The sequence below is a fragment of the Branchiostoma floridae genome, chromosome 17 (genome assembly GCF_000003815.2).
Source record: "Branchiostoma floridae strain S238N-H82 chromosome 17, Bfl_VNyyK, whole genome shotgun sequence".
In the NCBI taxonomy this organism is placed as follows: Eukaryota; Metazoa; Chordata; class Leptocardii; order Amphioxiformes; family Branchiostomatidae; genus Branchiostoma; species Branchiostoma floridae.
This window is the reverse complement of record NC_049995.1, coordinates 11,592,094-11,611,135: the sequence shown is the minus strand read 5'-3', so window position 1 is coordinate 11,611,135 and position 19,042 is coordinate 11,592,094. Positions and strand designations below refer to the sequence as shown.

Genomic DNA, 19,042 nt, shown 5'->3' with positions numbered 1-19,042 from the left:
TGCCATAGGCCCCTTCTGCCAGAGGATTTTGCGTCTTGACCGAAATCTTCCACTGATGACGTCTGTGTTCTTCTGTGGTTTCCCCACCTCTATGTAGGTCCAACATGGATCTAGACAGCTGGATTCCGTAGTTGGAATGTCCATTTCTTATCCTTCTTACTTCGGGAAGCGCTACCTCCGCTCCTGCTGCGTAGAAAGTAGTGACGTCCTCGTCTTCGTCTTGAGCATCAAGGTCAGACGGCTGCCACTCCCAGCGTTCAACGTTCTCTTCCTGGACGACGTTTTCATACCTGACGTTAAACGTTAGAGGCAGGGAGGACGGGCGCCAGTTCGCTTGCCGTGGGGTGTTCTGGTAGTTGTAGTACTCGTCTGGAATCTGCCAGTAGGAATTCTCGTCTGTTGGCAGCGAGGAGCGCCGATATTGATATCCAGGGTTGTTAAAGTTGAAGTAGCCGTCGTCTGGAATTTCCCAATAGGCTGGACCATCAGCGGTTGCACCCCCGTCGTTGTCATGGTCACCAGTTGGTATCACCCAACGGCTGATAGAGATCACAGACCGGGCTGAATGATCGATTGTGGGTATCTCACCGGAGTTCTCGTGATTCTCCTCAGTGGTCTGGTCGTCATGACGACGGGGACGCCACTTCTTCACCAGGAAGATGAGAACTACTGCGCTCACAACAATTACCCCCGCGGAGACCGACAGAATGATAGTTAATGGCACCTCACGTCGGCCTTGGTTGAGCAGAGGTCGTGTTGTTGTCGCCGTGTCCAGGCGAGTTGGCTTTACGTTGACATAAATTTCCGTGCTGTTCTTCATCGTCAGATTCACGTCTTTGTTGTCCCCGATATCAGCTGTCTTGTTGCCGACCGTTTTGTTACTCTTCCCTGGTCCATCGACGGCAGAACCAGTGTTGTTGGTCCGAACTTGATCTCCGCTAGTCTGGCATACGTTAGTGTCCGACTCTTCTGGCCTTGTAACGACGAAGGAAGACCTGAATGTCTCCTTTCCGCTAAAGAGAACGCACGTCACATTCTTCTGTATCATCTTCTCGCCACCTGAGACGACCTTATTGATAGGTGAGGCGGGATTGACTATATACGAAACCACAAGTGACGTCTTGTCGTTTTTCTTCTCAGTAAAGGCAGAAAGCTGTATGGTAGATTCTTTGTTCCAGGCGAGGTTTACACTGGCCGTTTCTGTGCCCAACCAAAACCGCTTGCACCAGAAAGTGACGGTTTTCTTGTGTCCCTTGTGGTTCCCTTCCATCACGGCCATGACGACGTACGAAGACCGAGAGGCCTTGCTTTCCGTTACTTCCTCCTTGCCGTAACTTTGTAGTCCACAGCCAAAGTCATAATTCACCTTGAGCTCCACGCCTTGTGTCCACGTGTGATCGTAATGTAGCCACGTGTTCTCTGCGTGCTTATCACGTGTAAAGTGCGTGCAATTGCTAAGACCTGTAACCCTAACCTGTGCCCAAGACAAATCTGACATCACAATGGCTTCCCATTTAATTGTTTGGTGAAGTCGACCATGCACACCAAACAACTTATTTCCACCAAGACTGTAGTACGTAAAACGATTCTTCTGTAGCCAAATGATATCCTTGGGCAGGCATAAGAAATCATTGTATCTCAAGTCCAACATCTTTAGTTTGACAAGGGGCACAAACACGTCCCGTGGGAGACTCTCTAGACGATTGGAGGCCAGGTTAAGTGTGATCAAATTCGTTAACCCCCGGAACCATTCAGGACTAGCAAACCGTAACAGGTTATGTTCTAGTATCAATCTTCCTAATGACGTAAGCCCTGCAAAGCTTTTGGGCTCAATGTCTAAGATATTATTGTGTGACAAAGACAGCATAAGCAGTTCATTCGGAGGTTTTAACTCTGTGAACCAATCTTTCTTGATGTGAGTCAAGTTGTTGTAATCTATGGCCAAAAGCTGCAACCTCAGAAACGCACCAAGACTCTCCGGTTCCAAGTCTGTGATACCTCCTTCAATAAGGCTAAGGTATCTTACTCTAGTGATATTACAGGAACCAAGCGCTTGTACTGATAACACTCCAAATGAATGGCCCCTCACAGCTAACAAGGGACTACCTCTATCGTATGAAACACTGGCCACATGCAAGTCAGCTGAAGGTTCTGTTGGTTCTGTGCACAAGATACACGACCTGTGTAACGGAGAGTCCTTCACGTTTGCAGGGGGGTTGTATATGTAATGTAGTTGTCTATACCATGATAGATCATCGTAAATGCAGCTCTCAATGTCTGCTACTGTGCAGTTGGGAAAACAGCCTCGGATCAGGGCAATGCAAGCCGCCAAGGCAAGAACAATTATCACCCGAATCCCCATTGATTATAGACAAGGAACTGGTGGTAATATGAAGCATGAAAATATAAGGCACTGTTCTCTAAACAAACTGACGCATCAGGTGGATGAAAAAAGATAAGAATTTGACCAAATTAAGCTGCCAGAGGACCTAAGTCTTTTGCAGTCTATCCAGCTATCAGCTATCCGGCCGGACAGTTCACTCCTAGACCAATAGGCTAGGCTTTTGTTCCTAACTTGGCCAAAGTACCCTTTTACTATTCGGCCATCCCGGAGTCTTGTAGACAAATATAAACATATAAATAAATGGGACACGCGATTTGGCCAACCAGGGTACCAGGGTAACCTGTAGTTACCCGTCTATAGTTTCTCTGTAAATCGCTAGATAACAAATTTTTGACATGGTTACATTTTGTAAGCTATCGTCGCTTCTTCTTAACCATCTGCCACGTTCCACAGTGGAATACTCCTGGTCGTGGTCACATGTTTAGCCACAAACTTTCTAGCTCTCAACAGATGTAGGTTTGCACTATCCATGAGTCACAAAAACAATGGAATCTACGCAATCTACTGTTCAATATCTAATATAAAACACTACCACTAAGCAAAAATTGAATAAAATCTCTACAATACGTTATTAATTTAGTTGTAAAGGAAAGTTTTAGATAAGTAAAAGCTAGAAAACCTGGTCATCTTGCTCCATGGCATGTGCAGAAAGCAAAGTTACGTTGTCACCGATTTGTAGCAGACTGCTTCGGCACTCACTCCGTACACCGTTATATACAGCCGCGGCACGAGGTCCGGTCTCAAAGTAGTTGTAGTTGGAAAGGATATTGTCTGGAGTTTATACATTAGACCAGGAAAGACCAGCGTCCTCTACACCGGATAAATCACCCGGTATCCCCTTAAGGTAGTGTTAAGTTGTCTGGGAGACGTCCAGCCTTTTGTTACTATTAACTTGCCTGAAAGACGTCCAGTCTTAAGGTACTGTTAATTTGTCTACGAGACGTCCAGCCTTAAGGTACTGTTAACTCGTCTGGAAGACGTCCAGTCACTTCCTTAAGGTACTGTTAATTTGTCTACGAGACGTCCAGCCTTAAGGTACTATTAACTTGCCTGAAAGACGTCCAGCCTTAAGGTACTGTTAATTTGTCTACGAGACGTCCAGCCTTAAGGTACTGTTAACTTGTCTGGAAGACGTCCAGTCACTTCCCGTATTACCTTCCCCTGGGCCTTCTCTTCAACAGAAGAGGAACTGTATTTACACCAAAACATGTCACAGAGTGGCTGGGAGAGTATTTAGGACAGAACTTTGATACATCAGGACAGAAGCTGTCCATTCCCTGTAAATTGAGCTCTTTTATCTGAATGTAACGTTATATGACAAAAAAGGTAACGGTATTCCCAGAGAATTTTGAAGCCGTACTCGCAGTGGGTTGGTATCCACTTTGTCCGTATGTAGGGCACAGTATACAACTTTTTCCATGCGAGGCCAATGTGGCAAACAAAAGCCTTATGCTGTTCATCATAATTAGCAGTTCAAAGAACGAGGCAATTAGGGAATTGACGTATAAGAAAATGACCGCATGTTTGTCAGATATTTGCATTATTATGTTTTATTTTATTTTGCATCATGGGATCAGTCTACGCTACTCTAAATTGCTACATCTCGTAGTAAATAACACTAGTTATAATGTACTAAGTATAATATTTGATTTTACATTGTGAAAATCTGTGTGGTTTAGGGGAAAGCTAAATGGGAGCTGATTTAGAAATTTGTCTGTTTGCCTAGCCTCATTGACCTCGTTTTCGATCTATCATGGCCGCCGTGTGAGAAAGGTGCATTGGAAGGCAGAGACGAACCCTCTCATTCACTGCATTTTACCTCTAAAACAGAAGGCAGGTAATTATTCTTACCCCTGTGTGGTGTGAGAAAATTTGTGTGAAATGCCTTTCCCAAGGAGCTAAGATCGGTAACGCTAGTTCACCTTTATCCGTTGAGTTACCTATATCTGTTGTTTTTAAAAACAAGGTATTTTGGGATATCAAGTCGACGGACGTTACTTTCAAATTGCAATATTTTCAGGATATTGCAGTTTAAAACTATCACCTGTCGACTTGATGTGCCTACGTACCCTGCATTTAAAAGCAACGGATTTAGGTTACCCAACGAATAAAGGTGAGTTAGTGTTAGCATGACAAGGTTTGAACCGGGGAGATCGGAGTTCTGCGTCTAACGTTAGTTCACCTTTATCCGCGGTTAACCTATATTCGTTTTTTTCGTTTTCAAAAACAGGGTATTTAGGAATCAAGTGCAATCTTCTTCGGAAACATGGAAATTTGAAAACACCGTCCTTCAACCTGATATCCCTACATACCCTGACGAATATAGGTTACCCCGCGAATAAAGGTGAACTTATGATAACATGTTCTAATAACGACTTACGACTCTATATGTGACTAGATACCAGCAAAAAAACTACATCGAATCAAGGTCAAAACCACAAGATCGGTCTTCCCAACAGTTTATCATGTTTTGAACTATAAAATGGTTTGAAGGAAAGTTCTCACTAATGTGTCTGCACTGCACATCGATCGGATATTGCCTTAGGGCACTGGGAAATCGTCTTTCTAGCCACCCTTCTCCATAACGGCCTTCCTTCCTTCATTATTTCGGTCAGAAAATGAATTACAAAATGTACTTACACCCTTCACAAGCCGGGCGGAAAATGGTATTTACTTAGGACAGTAACTTTCCATATTTCACAATCGATGTGGAGTTATTTTTCCTGGCTGGAAATATATGCAAATACCAACAAACTTCATCGACCGTAGTATGATAAAATCTTAACGTTGATCCACAAGGATCCAGACAACGTCGATTATACTTTGAATAGAAAAAATGACATGACGTTTTCAGTTTGTAGCTTTTACACTGAAGTATGGTACTGGTGTTTTGGCTAAGTTTGATTTATATGTAACTAAGTACCATGTACCAGCAAAAATTTACATCGAAAAAGGGTCCAAAACTGCAAGAATTTGCCTTTGACGCAGTTGATCGTGTTTCGAGTCCACACAACGGCGTGTTGGGAAGTTCCCATTAATAAGTCTGTCTATACAGCATACCGGATAAATCATTCAATCTAAAGATTGTCTGGGAGTCACCATTCGTTATTGCGGTTATCCGGGGCCTTTTATTCGCCAGACAGGAAAAGGAAGGATCTTTCCATCTTTCTCAATAGATGTTGAGTTCCTTTTCCATGTGCGCGCGCGCGCGTGTGTGTGTGTGTGTGTGTGTGTGTGTGCGCATGTGTGTGTGTCTGTGTGTCTGTGTGTGCGCGTGTGTGTGTGTGCTAATTTTAGACTGATTTCTGCATACACTCATCAAAAAATTTAGGACATTTCTTTAGGACAAAAAGTTGAGCTCTGTTACCTAATATGTGACTTAATAATCCAATAGCTAGCAAAAAGGGAAGGTCACAACAGGAGATTAGTCTGGAAACTTCATTCCTAGACCTCTTTTGTGAATAGTCAACAAGCCGACGTGAGATGGGTCTAGATGGGGGTCACCACAAAACATTATGTACTGTCCACCATTCTTGATGGTCATGATTACCAGGGAGATTTACATATGTTGTATTTACAGTGGCGTGATTTAGACAGTGTGTGACACGTTTCAACTCATACTTCTAATCTTTCCTTACCAAACCAGCAAGGTTGCCGTTACAACATGCACATATGTATATGTACTTTCAGTACAAATATAGCAAAACCAGACAACAGGTCATGAAGGAAACCTGATTTGAGTCGCCAGCTTTCAAAGTATCAATTTGGCATTGGGATATGGATATTTCTGTGTAAATGTACAAAGGGAAATGTGTAATTATCTAACGTTAAATTAAATATGGAGGTGTATCTTTTTTTATTTGTATGTTTCTGCGTACCTATTTTCGCAGCAATAACTAAGGAACCTCTGAATGGCTTGCAATGATATGATGGCCTTTAGTGGGCGCATCTTTTTATGGTGCCGACCCTCCCGTGACCTGAACACGGCTCCCCACAACATCGCTTTCCTTTCATACATATTGCCGGTATTGCGTCTTTTCACAGGCATAGCAGTTAGCGGCTTGTTTTAACGCGTATGTCGAATTTTAGCTCGCATTTTTAGTCAATATGATGTTTTGCGAATGTTTGTGCAATTATCCGGCATTGGTGACTTTTCATCGTGCAGATAAGCGAAGTCAATAAAAATGGAGTGAATGGGAGCCGGTGTGACAGCGATCTCGCCCCCCCAGCGATCTCGCCCCCCGGGGGGCGAGATCACTAGCGTTTTCGCCCCCCTTTAGCGTTTTCGCCCCCCCCCCCCAGAACATTACTAGTATTCCTCGGAGGGGTCTTAAGAGCAGCTGGTTACTACATATTAGGTGCGCTACCTGGTACTATACTGCACCTGGGAGTAACATAGTTGGTGTGTTACCTGGTACCTATATGGCACCTTATTACCGTTAGATGTCATACCTTGTTCGGTGCAAACACTACATTGAAAGGACATTTTTTTGCAGCTGGCGTGGCAGCGGTGGCATAGAAAACAATGCTAATGTAAACGTTTAAATCAACACCGTCTATGGTACGGAATACGTCAGTTATATGTTTTCAATTTGTCACAGTATTTTCTTTCTTGTGCAGAAAACATTTCCAAAGCACTAAGAAAAACACACGTGAATAATAGTTTCTCATTATAAACACTATCTACGAACAAGTTCATATGCCTGTTGCTAAATGCTACAAAAAACTGGTTAAGTACCAGTCTTAAGAAACACGGGTAAAACACCAGTTCCTAAATACTAGAAAAACAGTCATATTGGAGGTGAAGATATCCATAGGGTTGGTGCATATAACGTACCAGTTTCTAAATATTAGAAAAAACAGTCATATTTAAGGTGAAGATACCCATTGGCCAGGTGCATACACCAAAATGTGCATTATTCTAATGAATACCTTATTTGCATAATCAATAAAGACATGACATAGTTCTTTTGTGGTCAATTCATAATAGAGACTTCATATTGGAGATATATAGGTTGCTTGAGGACAGGTGAATACAATGAAATATATCTCATGTCGAGACTCAGGTACATGCAATAAAGGGAATACAAGGGACCCAACCCTCCTTGTCTGAAACAAGTTCAACTATCTTATTGCCATGTACTTACGTTAATATTGATACAATGGATGGAGTTATGTATCAAATTCGTGTACTTATATCATTCTGAAACTGCATTGTCTAATTTACACCAATCAACTTCTAAAATATCATGTAAACCCGTTTTTGGGGGGGGGGGGGGCGAAATCGCTAAAGGGGGGCGAGGTAGGGGGGCAAAATCACTAACCGGGGAGGGCGAGATCGCTAGTGATTTCGCCCCGGGGGGGCGAGATCGCTAGTGATTTCGCCCCCGGGGGGGCGAGATCACGGGGAGGGGGGGGCGAGAACGCTGTCACACCGGTTTGGAACTTAAGAATTTAGGATTCCGTGCAATTGACCGAAGTGTGCGGTTATCCGAGGTGATAATGATAGGTAATAAAGATAAGAATGTCGTAAGCGCAAACAACAAAGGAAATTTCAGTGGAAAAGAATTATAATATCAACTTAACTTTTGAATGTTTGCGAATCTTATCCCTCACTTTTCTTAAATGATTTGCATTTGATTTTGGTATGTAGGTAGTTTAGTTGGAGACAGAAGCCTTCACACATCGATCTAGTATCAAGGACAATCAACAATATTGACCCTGTTAAATCAGTTTAAGTGTGTACATTTGTTGGGTAATCAGGTAAAAGAGTTTGACCGCCATCCAGCATATACTTTCGGGTCGGCGCTTTGCCATTTCCTGTCCACAAGGTTACGGGTCGTCTTTGGTACCTCCTCAAGTCTTGAGCCGTTTTTGTCTTCTTCTTGAAGTTCTTCCTTTTTCTAAGCGACCCCTGTCTCAGAAAAGGAGTTCCACGGCATTGTGTATCAACTAAGCTAAGCTCCCTGAGGTAAGAAAATAGAAAAGTGTCATCATATACAACATGTATTGGTGGTCGTGGGTTTGCTATTAAAGTTTTCAAAACCAAGCTAATTGACAGTGATATTTTAGCCTAGCATTTAGTCCAAACTGTTTGTTTGAGTGCAGGGGCTTGTCGGAGTTTGGACCAGGAAACCAGTTAATCGGTGCTGTTTCGAACTGTAACGCTTAGCTTTCAATACAGTGGCGGCGGCACCATGGGGGCAGTGGGGGCGGCCGCCCCCACAAAAAAATAGGTCGTGGGGGCGTCGCCCCCACGATAAAATAAGCTGAAACACTCAAAATCAAGCTGAAACCCTTGTGTATATTTTCACTAATGGAAATTTCATCAAATCTCGCTAGTCTACTGGCAAAATCTGGCCCTGAAAATGCAGGAAATGACGTTTCAGAGGGTCCAGATTTAAAAATTTCAAAGGACCTCCCTTGTGAAGATTCGCGCCGTCGGCACTGGACATGGTGGGAAAATGCTACCGGAGCGTCGTCCCCCACGACCTTTTTCTAGTAGAAATTTCATTATCAAACTTAGATTTGTTTACAAGCAAAATGTTCCCCTCAAATGCAGGAAATGGCATTCAATGTGTCCTGATTTAAAAATTTCTCCAAAACTCCCTTGCGGCGGCTTGCGTCTTCGGGGCTCACGACGACGTAGTGCAAAATATGTTGGTGCGTGGGTCGTCGCCCTCAAAAATCGTTTTCTCTACTAAAAGTTTAATTAAATTCAGCTTAGTCTGTCTGCAAAATTTGTCCCTCAAAATACAGGAAATGGCGTTTCAGAGGGTCTAGATTTCAAAAATTTCAAGAACCTACCTTGCAACGGCTCGTACCTTCGCCGCTCGAGATGGTGAAAATATGTTGGGGGTGTCGCCCTCAATAACTAAAGCTAAAAATATGTGTATTTTTGATAGAAATGCCATTGAAGTTAGCTTAGTCTGGCAGCAAAATTTGCCCCTCAAAATACAGGAAATAGCGTTTCAGAGGGTTTAGATTTGAAATTTTTCCGGGGGGGGCATGCCCCCGGACCCCCCTAGAAGGGTCGCGCCTCTGGCGCGACACCTCGGGCCTTCGGCCCTCGATTTAGTGATATGAGAAATTTTTGCCCCCACAACTAAAAAATGGTGCCGCCGCCTCTGCAATAGAATCTGACGACAGGGCAGTAGAAAACGTGAACAGATCGTGAGGGTAGGAAAGGGTTTTTTTTAACATGCAAGCGTTGACCATCTCATCGTAAACCTGTGGATTTCTTATGCACCGTATATGAAGTCCACTGTACTAGTAGCTAACTTACTAAAGGACGTGGATCCTGGTACAAGTAAATGGTGTAAAGACTCGCTGAGTTGTCCTAGCTGTCCCTGTGTATACTGTAACCCCCTGCGTGTGCCGCAGTACCAGAACTTCCCGCCAAATTTTCCACATCTGGATTCCATCCCGCCATGCATCTAGACGGGGAGGGTGAAACTACGGGACAGTCCACTAACTGTTACAGGGTTGCTCTCGAAGCTGCCTCATAGGATGAGAAACCACATACACAAACTTTGTTCTTTATCTGTCCATTGTCCAATTACTGTAATTGTATATATTTATATCGCGGGAAATACTTTTCAATTAACATGGCAGTCGGTTGCTATGGTATTCTTTCCCGTTTCTATGCGTTTCTATTGGCTAACCGTAAAGTATTTGAAAATAAACAAAGTGTTATGATAGATATGATATATGTTTTCAAAGTAAGACTAAAATTAGCAATTTTACATACTTTCATTTGAATTTGAATAGATGTTTTGTTTACATTTTGCTTCCAATGATGGTTATTTTCTGTTTCCAAGAAAGCCTTTAATATGACCAAACTCTTGATTACATTGGCCACATGTGTCATCGAAAACTACCGACATGCATTTATCTACACAAATTATACTATGCTACCTCTTTACTTCACATATTACCCCATGTTTTGAAATTCGTTTGCTTCATTGATACAGACATTGATCCAGATATTGTTGACATGGCGACGACAGACAGCGTACAAGGTGTGGATGACGTCAGGAGAGGAGCAGCAGGGGGTTCTGCCAACAGTGTTCTCACCTGGCAAGGAGGAAGATGTGAGGAGTCTGGGGAAGAGTCCAGCTGGCGAGGCAAGGGTGTGAGGGTGTTCAGGTGTGAGGAGTGCAGCAGGCAGTTCAGTCAGCTGGGTAATCTGAAGACACACATGCGGACTCACACAGGGGAGAAACCCTACAGGTGTGAGGAGTGCAGCAGGAAATTCAGTCAAATGAGTGGTCTGAAGAGTCACATGCAGGCTCACACAGGGGAGAAACCTTACCAGTGTGAGGAGTGCAGCAGGCAGTTCAGTCAGCTGGTTCGTCTGAAGACTCACATGCGGACTCACACAGGGGAGAAACCTTACAGGTGTGAGGAGTGCAGCAAGCAGTTCAGTCAACCAGGTGATGTTAAGACTCACATGCGTACTCACTCAGGTGAAAAGCCTTACAGGTGTGAAGAGTGTAGCAGGCAGTTTAGCGTGCTGGGTAATCTGAAGACTCACATGCGAACTCACACTGGTGAGAAACCTTACAGGTGTGAGGAGTGTAGCAGGCAGTTCAGTCAGCTGGGTGCTCTAAAGAGACACATGCAAACTCACACAGGGGAGAAACCTTACAGGTGTGAGGAGTGTATCAGGCAGTTTAGTCAGCTGAGTACTCTGAAGACTCACATGCGGACTCACACAGGTGAGAAACCCTACAGGTGTGAGGAGTGCAGCAGGCAGTTTAGTCAGCCGAGTACTCTGAAGACTCACATACGGACTCACACAGGTGAGAAACCCTACAGGTCTTAGAAGTTTTAGGAGGCAGTTCTGTCAGCAGGTTGTTCTGCAGAGACACAGTGCGGACTCATGTAGGAGAAAAATACCTTTCAAGTGTGAAGATTGCAGCAAGCAGTTTGGTATGTGGTGTGACCTGAAGAGACACATGCAGACTATCGGGTGAGAAACCCTACACGTGTGGGGAGTGTAGCAGGCAATTTAGTACGTTGATTAATCTGAAGACTCACATGATGAAAACCCACCCAAATGTAGCGACTCCTTTTGCATACTGTTAAGCACAACAATTTTTTTTCCATGAGGTCTTCTGGTGCACAATGTGATAACTGTATTGATGTTAGAGGAGCAAGCAGAATAATTTGTGCACGAGACTTTTTTTTTACCAGTGTAGGCAGTTAACCAGAAAACCATCATGTGATGCCAAGACGAAGTTAAAGAAGTATTTTTTTTTTCCTTTCTGCATTTTTGGTATATGCATCTCCTAAGTGACAAGTATGTTACATCTTAACTGTATCTTTATCCATTGCAGTATGAATGCAAACCAAAACAAGTTGCACCTTTGAAGCAAAACGTTAACAGTGCACACAACATTATCTACATCTTTATTCTTGAACAGTAAGAGGAGAGAGTTAGTTTAGAGAAGTTCTATAGCTTGTTGATTCCTCATATTGTAACTTTATATATGTTTACTTTTGTTGGTTTACTGGGTACATTTGTCTGAATTAATAATCAATATGTTTCTGAAGTGTTCATTAATAGACAGCAGTTGATATCAACTTTCATTAATTTCCCTTTAGTTTAACTAACTTGTATAGTTCTTATTTTAAGTTTTATTTGCATTTATATTATTTTGTTTGTTTGCATAAATAATCTACAGAAACGTTTGAAATGACAGGAATAGTACGCCACAAATATGATGTAATGGTTCTTTCTCTGAGTCAGCTAAAAGATGAGAGATCCAGCGAGAATGTTCAGTTGAAAAGAAAAAAAAGTTTAGAGTTTGTTGATTCCTAAACTCGTTTTGTAGATCATTTTGATATAGGGTATGTGTTATAGGTTAAATAGTTTTATTACAGGTTAAAGGTTGAATAGTTTTAAAGCTTATTTTGTTTAGTTAACGAAGTGGTTCTAGTTATCATAGGTTGAATGTTAGATAGCTCTACGGGTTAGTTTGTGAAGTTTGCTAGGTATTTGACTGACATATTCATAACCTATAATTTGATGAGGAGTTCACTAAAGCCAGTTGATGATAGCTTTTTTTTTTTAGCCAGATATCCAGCCATATTATAGCTCCCGAATCTCTTCTGCCCTATCCGCAAGTGCAGAGAGCTAGGGCAGAAAAGATTTGGGAGCTATAATACGGCTGGATACCAGGCTATATTTTTCTGCCATGTTTTGATATGTTGTACAGCACTTATTTTGTTGCATATCCATTACAGTTTAGGGGTTACATTTGTGTTGTTGTGTTGTTCTATTAGCTATAATTCGACAGTCTTCGACGCGGTCTAAACAACTGGACCTGTTAGTCGCAAATGCGTAAGAAAAGTGGGACTATCTGTAGTCAGCCCTGTGTAAACATAGTGTCATCTGATTCCCTGTACTGTCCAGCAAGACATTCTTCAATAAAGCTTCGTTGAAGAGAAGTTTTAGAAAAGAAGTTTTCTTAAATCTAATAGATAACACAAATGTAGATTGTCTGACTCGAACTATCCTTTGTGTATGAAGAAAAGATATAATGATAGATAAGCAAACGCATCTGTTAGTCGGCTAACTCTAACTATCCTTTGTGTATGAAGAAGAGAAGTTTTCTTTGCCCAACAGATAAAGCTCTGTTAGCCGCCTGACTCTAACTATCCTTTGTGTATAAAGAAGAGAAGTTTTCTTTGCCCAAAAGACAAAGCACAGTTAGCCGCCTGACTCTAACTATCCTTTGTGTATGAAGAAAAGAAATTTTCTTTGTCTAATAGATAAAGCACCTGTTAGTCAGCTGACGCTAACTATCCTTTGTGTATAAAGAAAACGAGTTTTCTTTGCCTAATATTAATAGATAACGCACCTGTGAGTTGTCTGACGCTAACTATCCTTTGTGTATAAAGAAAAGAAGTTTTCTTTGTCTAATACAGTAATAGACCCTGTTAGTCACTTGACTCTAACTATCCTTTGTGTATGAAGTTTTCTTTGTCTTATGGATAACGCACCTGTTAGTCTCCTGACTATAACTATCCTTTGTGTATGAAGAAAAGAAGTTTTCTTAGCCTAATAGATAATGCAGTTGTTAGTTGTCTGTCTCTAACTATCCTTTGTGTATAAAAAAGAGAAGTTTTCTTTGCCCAATAGACAAAGCACTGTTAGCCGCCTGACTCTAACTATCCTTTGTGTATAAAGAAAATAAATTTTCTTTGTCTAATAGATAACGCACCTGTAAGTCGCCTGCCGCTAACTACCATTTGTGTATGAAGACTAATACAAGTAGATAACACACACGTAGGTTGTCTGACTATCCTTTGTGTATGCCGAAAATACATGTTTGTAGTTTTCTTTCAAATTTATAAATAGATAACGCACCTGTTAGTCGCCTGACTCTATCTTTTGTGTTTAAAGAAAAGAAGTTTTTCTTTGTCTAATAGATAACGCACCTATTTGTCGCCTGACTCAAACTATTCTTTGTGTATGAAGAAGTTTTCGTAGCCTAAAAGATAATGCACTTGTTAGTCGCCAGATTCTATATATCCTTTGCGTTTGCCCCGAAACTACGGTAAGTTCATACTAGAACTGAACTGTAATAACACTTATTTCTTGGTTACAACACGCACACAGTTGTGGTGTAAATAGTTCTAATCTACTTTTAACGACGGTGTTACGTATTAATGGTTTGCATTTGAAATTGTAATAAGTTGTATACTTCGCATTTGTCTATCCAATAATCATGTTTGTGTAAAATAATGTACAAAAAGACAGTCAAGCAGTGCAATTTAGCCCTTCAGGCCGCAAGACCGCTTTGAATTTGTCGTACTTGTTGAATAAACCAGTCTACTACTACCACACAGCATGCTAGTGGTTCACACATAGACAAAGAAGGCACTGTTGTTGTTGTTCAAGAAAGAAAACATTTATTTTACATACGGAAATAGTGTCGTATTTTTCTACAGATGCAACACGTTATGTGACCCTAAATTTTAGTATTAGGTTCCTACAGCAGACAATAACGTGATTATGGTTGGAATTTTTCCTGATTATTTACACAAGGCAATGATAGTTCCTGTACTTATATCATATGGTTAAGTTTCTACGTATGGTAGAATTTTCAAAAATAGTCGACAGTGAGTATTGTGTAGGAAACAAATTTATCAGACTTATTCGGCGTAATCCAAGTGTACAGACAATCACACAGATTCTTTGCCTCGAAGATAACGCAGGCGTATGTTGTCTGACTCTGACTCTTCTTTGTATGAAGAAAAGAAGTGTAAAGCATCATGGTACGGTATGCGGACGTGGTAGACACACATATTGACTGCCACATCTTGTTTCTAATTGGCTAACATTTTTTTGAATATTCATGAGTCAATGTATTTAAATTAGATGGGTCAGTCTATCTCACACCATTAGAATTCACCAGAATCGACATGGGTACTGCGATGATCAACAAGAAAGGCAAGTCCGGTGTAAGCAGCCTTTTTCCTCCAAGGAGGAAAGAAGACTCCTTGCAAGATTACGTGCAAATCCTTGTCCAGCGGTCAAAGAGTAACTTTTATAAGGGGATGCTCGATGACCAGCTGAGTTGTCTGCCGGACCACGAAAGGCCTCGGGTCCCGGTAACGGACGAAGTCTATCACCGATGCGTCACCAAAAGCGTGCGGGTCCGCTGCACCAAGCTGGTGTTTGCCTACGAGTCAACGGAGGAGTGGGGGGCGGTTTTCCGAGACAACGTGCAGAAAAGAAAAGCAGAAGGTGGGTACGGTTCGCTCGAGGCGACCTACAAGGAAGCCGAGCGGCTGTGGAGGGAACACAGCCCGGCTTACCAGCGGTGCCGCTCCGTGGCCATGCCGGGTATACTTCCCGACGGTCTGAGAAACATCCGACGTACGAGGCGACCGGATGAAACGGAGGGTGAATACAGGAGGCGTATTCGGCGAGATGTCACCAATTGCAAGGAGCAAGCCGTGCGAGACCAGCAGCGCATCGAAGCATCCGCCATCTTGTGGCGGGAGGTACGGCCTGCCGTGCACGACCTATTAGAAAAGCTGTCTGAGGAAGGGATGGCTGTGAAGATACTCCAACAGGACGACGTTCGCCGTGAAATAGCCAGCCACATCGAGAACTATGAACCACCGCAGGACCCCATAGCAGCCACGATTGACCTCATCCTTCTGGAAGTTCAACGGCGTCTCTTCAACAACAACAACAACGAGGATGCGAGCTGAGTAGTCTCCATGAAACCCGGCCCTTTTCAGGGCCACCCAAATCATTAAAAAGGGCTGTATCTATCGCAACCACACACAAATTGACACAATAAAGTTGTTTACAATAATTTTTAAAGACAATGGTATGTGTACCATATACATAAATTATATCTCCACTTTCAAATACAAAAAACACAAACCTATGTCGTATACAACGCACACGCTCCTCCAAGTCCTACAAATATAAGGTACACAAATAATTTCCTAAAGTTTGAGTTCCCACCGACAATGGCTTAATTCTGTGTATATGCGAAATATATAATTTCCATTCATGAAAACTACCCTTCAATCCCTGGTGTAAAATATAATTTCCCTCCAAGATCATACTTCTTCTGTCCCTGCTATTTCCCTCTACTTTCGGTGTTCCGGTCACAAAAGACACGTTCCTACCCGGCAGATTAAGAGCATGGCCACCCCACCTATATAGTGGTGAATCGCATACAAGACACATCACATCAGCTAATACAAAAAACCTACGATACCTATCACTGCCAAATTTAAAACAGAGCTAAGTCAGCGTCTCAATCGAACGACACAAATGAAACAACAACAGCGCCTCACAATGGGTACTTGAGACGTACACCACGTTAAAAAATAGGTCAACCACAGCTGTGGAAACAAGAGTCTGAAAACTCAAACCTGCTTGAAATATTTTGTTTTGTGATGGTGCGTATGGTGTGTCGTGGGGTGATATGGTTTGACGTTTGGCAAAATTATTCCATCACTGTTCTTATATAATGTACCTATGGTAAACGGTGAGATCTAAAACTACACCTTCTTAGTGACCTCACCATTTCATTTTTATTTCCTATTGTTACACCTGCACCTGGCACATATCCCTATGTGTATATGATGGTTCATTCCATACAGAAGTGACAGGGATGGTCACAGTTACTCTAATATATTTTTCAAACAACCATAAAACTGCAACAAACTGATATACATGTATACCCCAAAACATCAAAAACCAAACAGGACCTCCATTTTTCATGGAGGTAACATTCACTTTTGCAGATGTACATTGCATACAACCTGATGAATGTAACACTTTTGAAGAAGATGCTAGGAGGTGTAGAAGGTACCATAATGACTGCAGGACACTGAAACTAAACACTAATTGCACTCAGCTGGGGCGGGTGTGCTGCATCCAGCCTAAACAAACTGACCTCATTTTCCAGGTCAACCATAGGACCACTTTACTCCTGCCAAAAAAAGGGGTGTAAATATTTTTTTAAAAACGAACCACAAAACAACAGCATACTTCTAATCTACTTAATAGCACAATAGGTCACACACTCTATCCCCATAGCAAAGGAAATCGCAATCCATCCAGAGGTTCTAAAGATATAGGTCCGGAATCACAAAGATCCCTACCAGAAACAGTACATGCTTTTTTCAAGCATGTAATAACCCATATCTGCTTCGAGATAAGTAATTGCCAGACCCCAGCGTCTATAAGCCAGCTGGTCTACAATACCAGGGAAATAGGGGTGACATCTCAAATTATTACATCGATAATGAAAATAGCTACCGCGAAAAAAAGGCTCCCAAAGATCAAACACGTTTTAACCATAACATGCATATGACTATCAACCGCGCAAAATGTTAACAGTATGTTATGTCAAACCAACCTCAATATTGGAAACGCAAAGCCAGAACGAGATGGCATATTCCGACGAGGCCAACATCTGCTTGACGGTATCAAATAACTACAACACTTAAGGCACAATCATAAGGAAGACCTGAACCACTATACCGGACGGCGTAGGGGTGAAAACTGAAATTATTACATCCATAATAAAAACAGCTACGGCGAAAAAAAAACAACGTGCATCATTTCCTAACCGAGTACAGACGACATGCCAATCCACATGCGATTGCGGCATACGGAACATAGAGATATAGGTGCGAACAGCCAACGCACAAAGTGATTACAATGCTCTGTTACTGGAGGTTACCCTCCAGTGTCACAGAGTAATAACACAACTTCGAGCTTCTTGAACCTTTTATTATTTGTCAAGAGTCATTTATATGACTTATACATTACAGATACATCTAATTACAATCATAATTGAATAAGACAACTTTGGTGTCTTGGTTTGAGTTTTTTTATACATCAAGTACTACTCACTATGATCTACTGGAAAGGCATCAGCACTCATTTCCAGTGCTGAAGATTTCTAAGCACTGGTGTTTTATCAATTCTTAGTACTGGTGTTGTTGGAGTCATGTGTTTGACTAGTGTAGAAGCATCATTGCTGGATTTATTGTTTTCTTACATAATGGTAAATGTAGTCTGTTTGAGTCATTGTTTTTGGATGTACAGTTGTTATACACACGTTGAGAGGAAGAAAGCCACGAAATTGAAAACGTGGACATTCATCCCCTATCACACCCCTTTAAGAGCATCTGTTTTGCAAATTAAAGGCCCTAACTCACTCATAAAGCGCCTCATTCTATTCCGAAAAGGCCCTGGCTATTTAAACATAAACTCACATATGAAGCGTTTCATTCTAGGTCAAAGTCATTCTACTGGCCATTTCGTGACTTCAAATGGGAAATGAGAAGTATTCTCCAATCAGAGGTTGGCTTGCAGGGATAGTAGTAGCCAGAATGTTTACGCCTGAAGAGAGCAAGCTAGTAAAAAGCCTGGTCCGAGTCTACTATCCCAGCGACCCAACCTCTGCTTGGAGAATAAAGCGATGGGCTCCTTTGGGGGTTTTGGTATTGAGGCTATTTCTGACTATAAAATACTGGGAATTAATCATGTACATTATATTATACATAAGTAGACCAATTCATTGATAGAAGTCTTAATTCTAAGACGTTCTTTACTAATTGGTTCGTGGCTTGTCAAAGCTTTTTTGTCACTAAAATATCATCTATATATAATATAGGATTAAAAACGCATCACAAGGCAATGTAGACTTAGAATTTTTTATTAATTCAGGTACAAGGTACAACACACTTGTCTAATGCAGTACTGGTGCAGAATTTTCAGGGGGTGTATACATTTGTGGGAAGGGCATACTCCTTGTAACACATAGCGCTGCTCTTACATTACCTGCTGACACCCCCACTTGGCAAGTGTATACATCTATCAACTATGATATGAAACTTTATTCCACAAACACTATCATATATTGCACTCAAGAGAGAAGCAAGAAAAGCACAACGGGGGTGTTAACAGTAAACGTAAGAGCGCCAAGGAAATGCTTAAATGTTTCTAGCAGTGTCACTATTGACACATAAATCTTAAAGGAAACATACACAATCCTTATTTCTCAAGATGCTGTCTAACCGAGACGTTCAAATTGTTAGCCTCCATAGCAGGCTCTCTGTGGCCTTTATTGGCACTTTTGCTGG

General features: G+C 41.9%; 1 protein-coding gene across 1 annotated transcript; it reads left to right on the top strand.

The window, feature by feature from the left end:
* The first annotated feature begins 10,221 nt into the window (after positions 1–10,221).
* On the top strand, positions 10,222–12,633 carry LOC118404102 (zinc finger protein 239-like). Its single transcript, XM_035803062.1, has one exon. It carries the CDS (start codon positions 10,266–10,268, stop codon positions 11,229–11,231), a length of 966 nt encoding a protein of 321 aa, XP_035658955.1. The 5' UTR covers positions 10,222–10,265; the 3' UTR covers positions 11,232–12,633.
* The last annotated feature ends 6,409 nt before the right edge of the window (positions 12,634–19,042 follow it).

Bases quoted from the DNA above. Each gene is read 5' to 3' on its own strand.
- LOC118404102 (XM_035803062.1), top strand. From the start codon at position 10,266: ATGTGTCATCGAAAACTACCGACATGCATTTATCTACACAAATTATAC.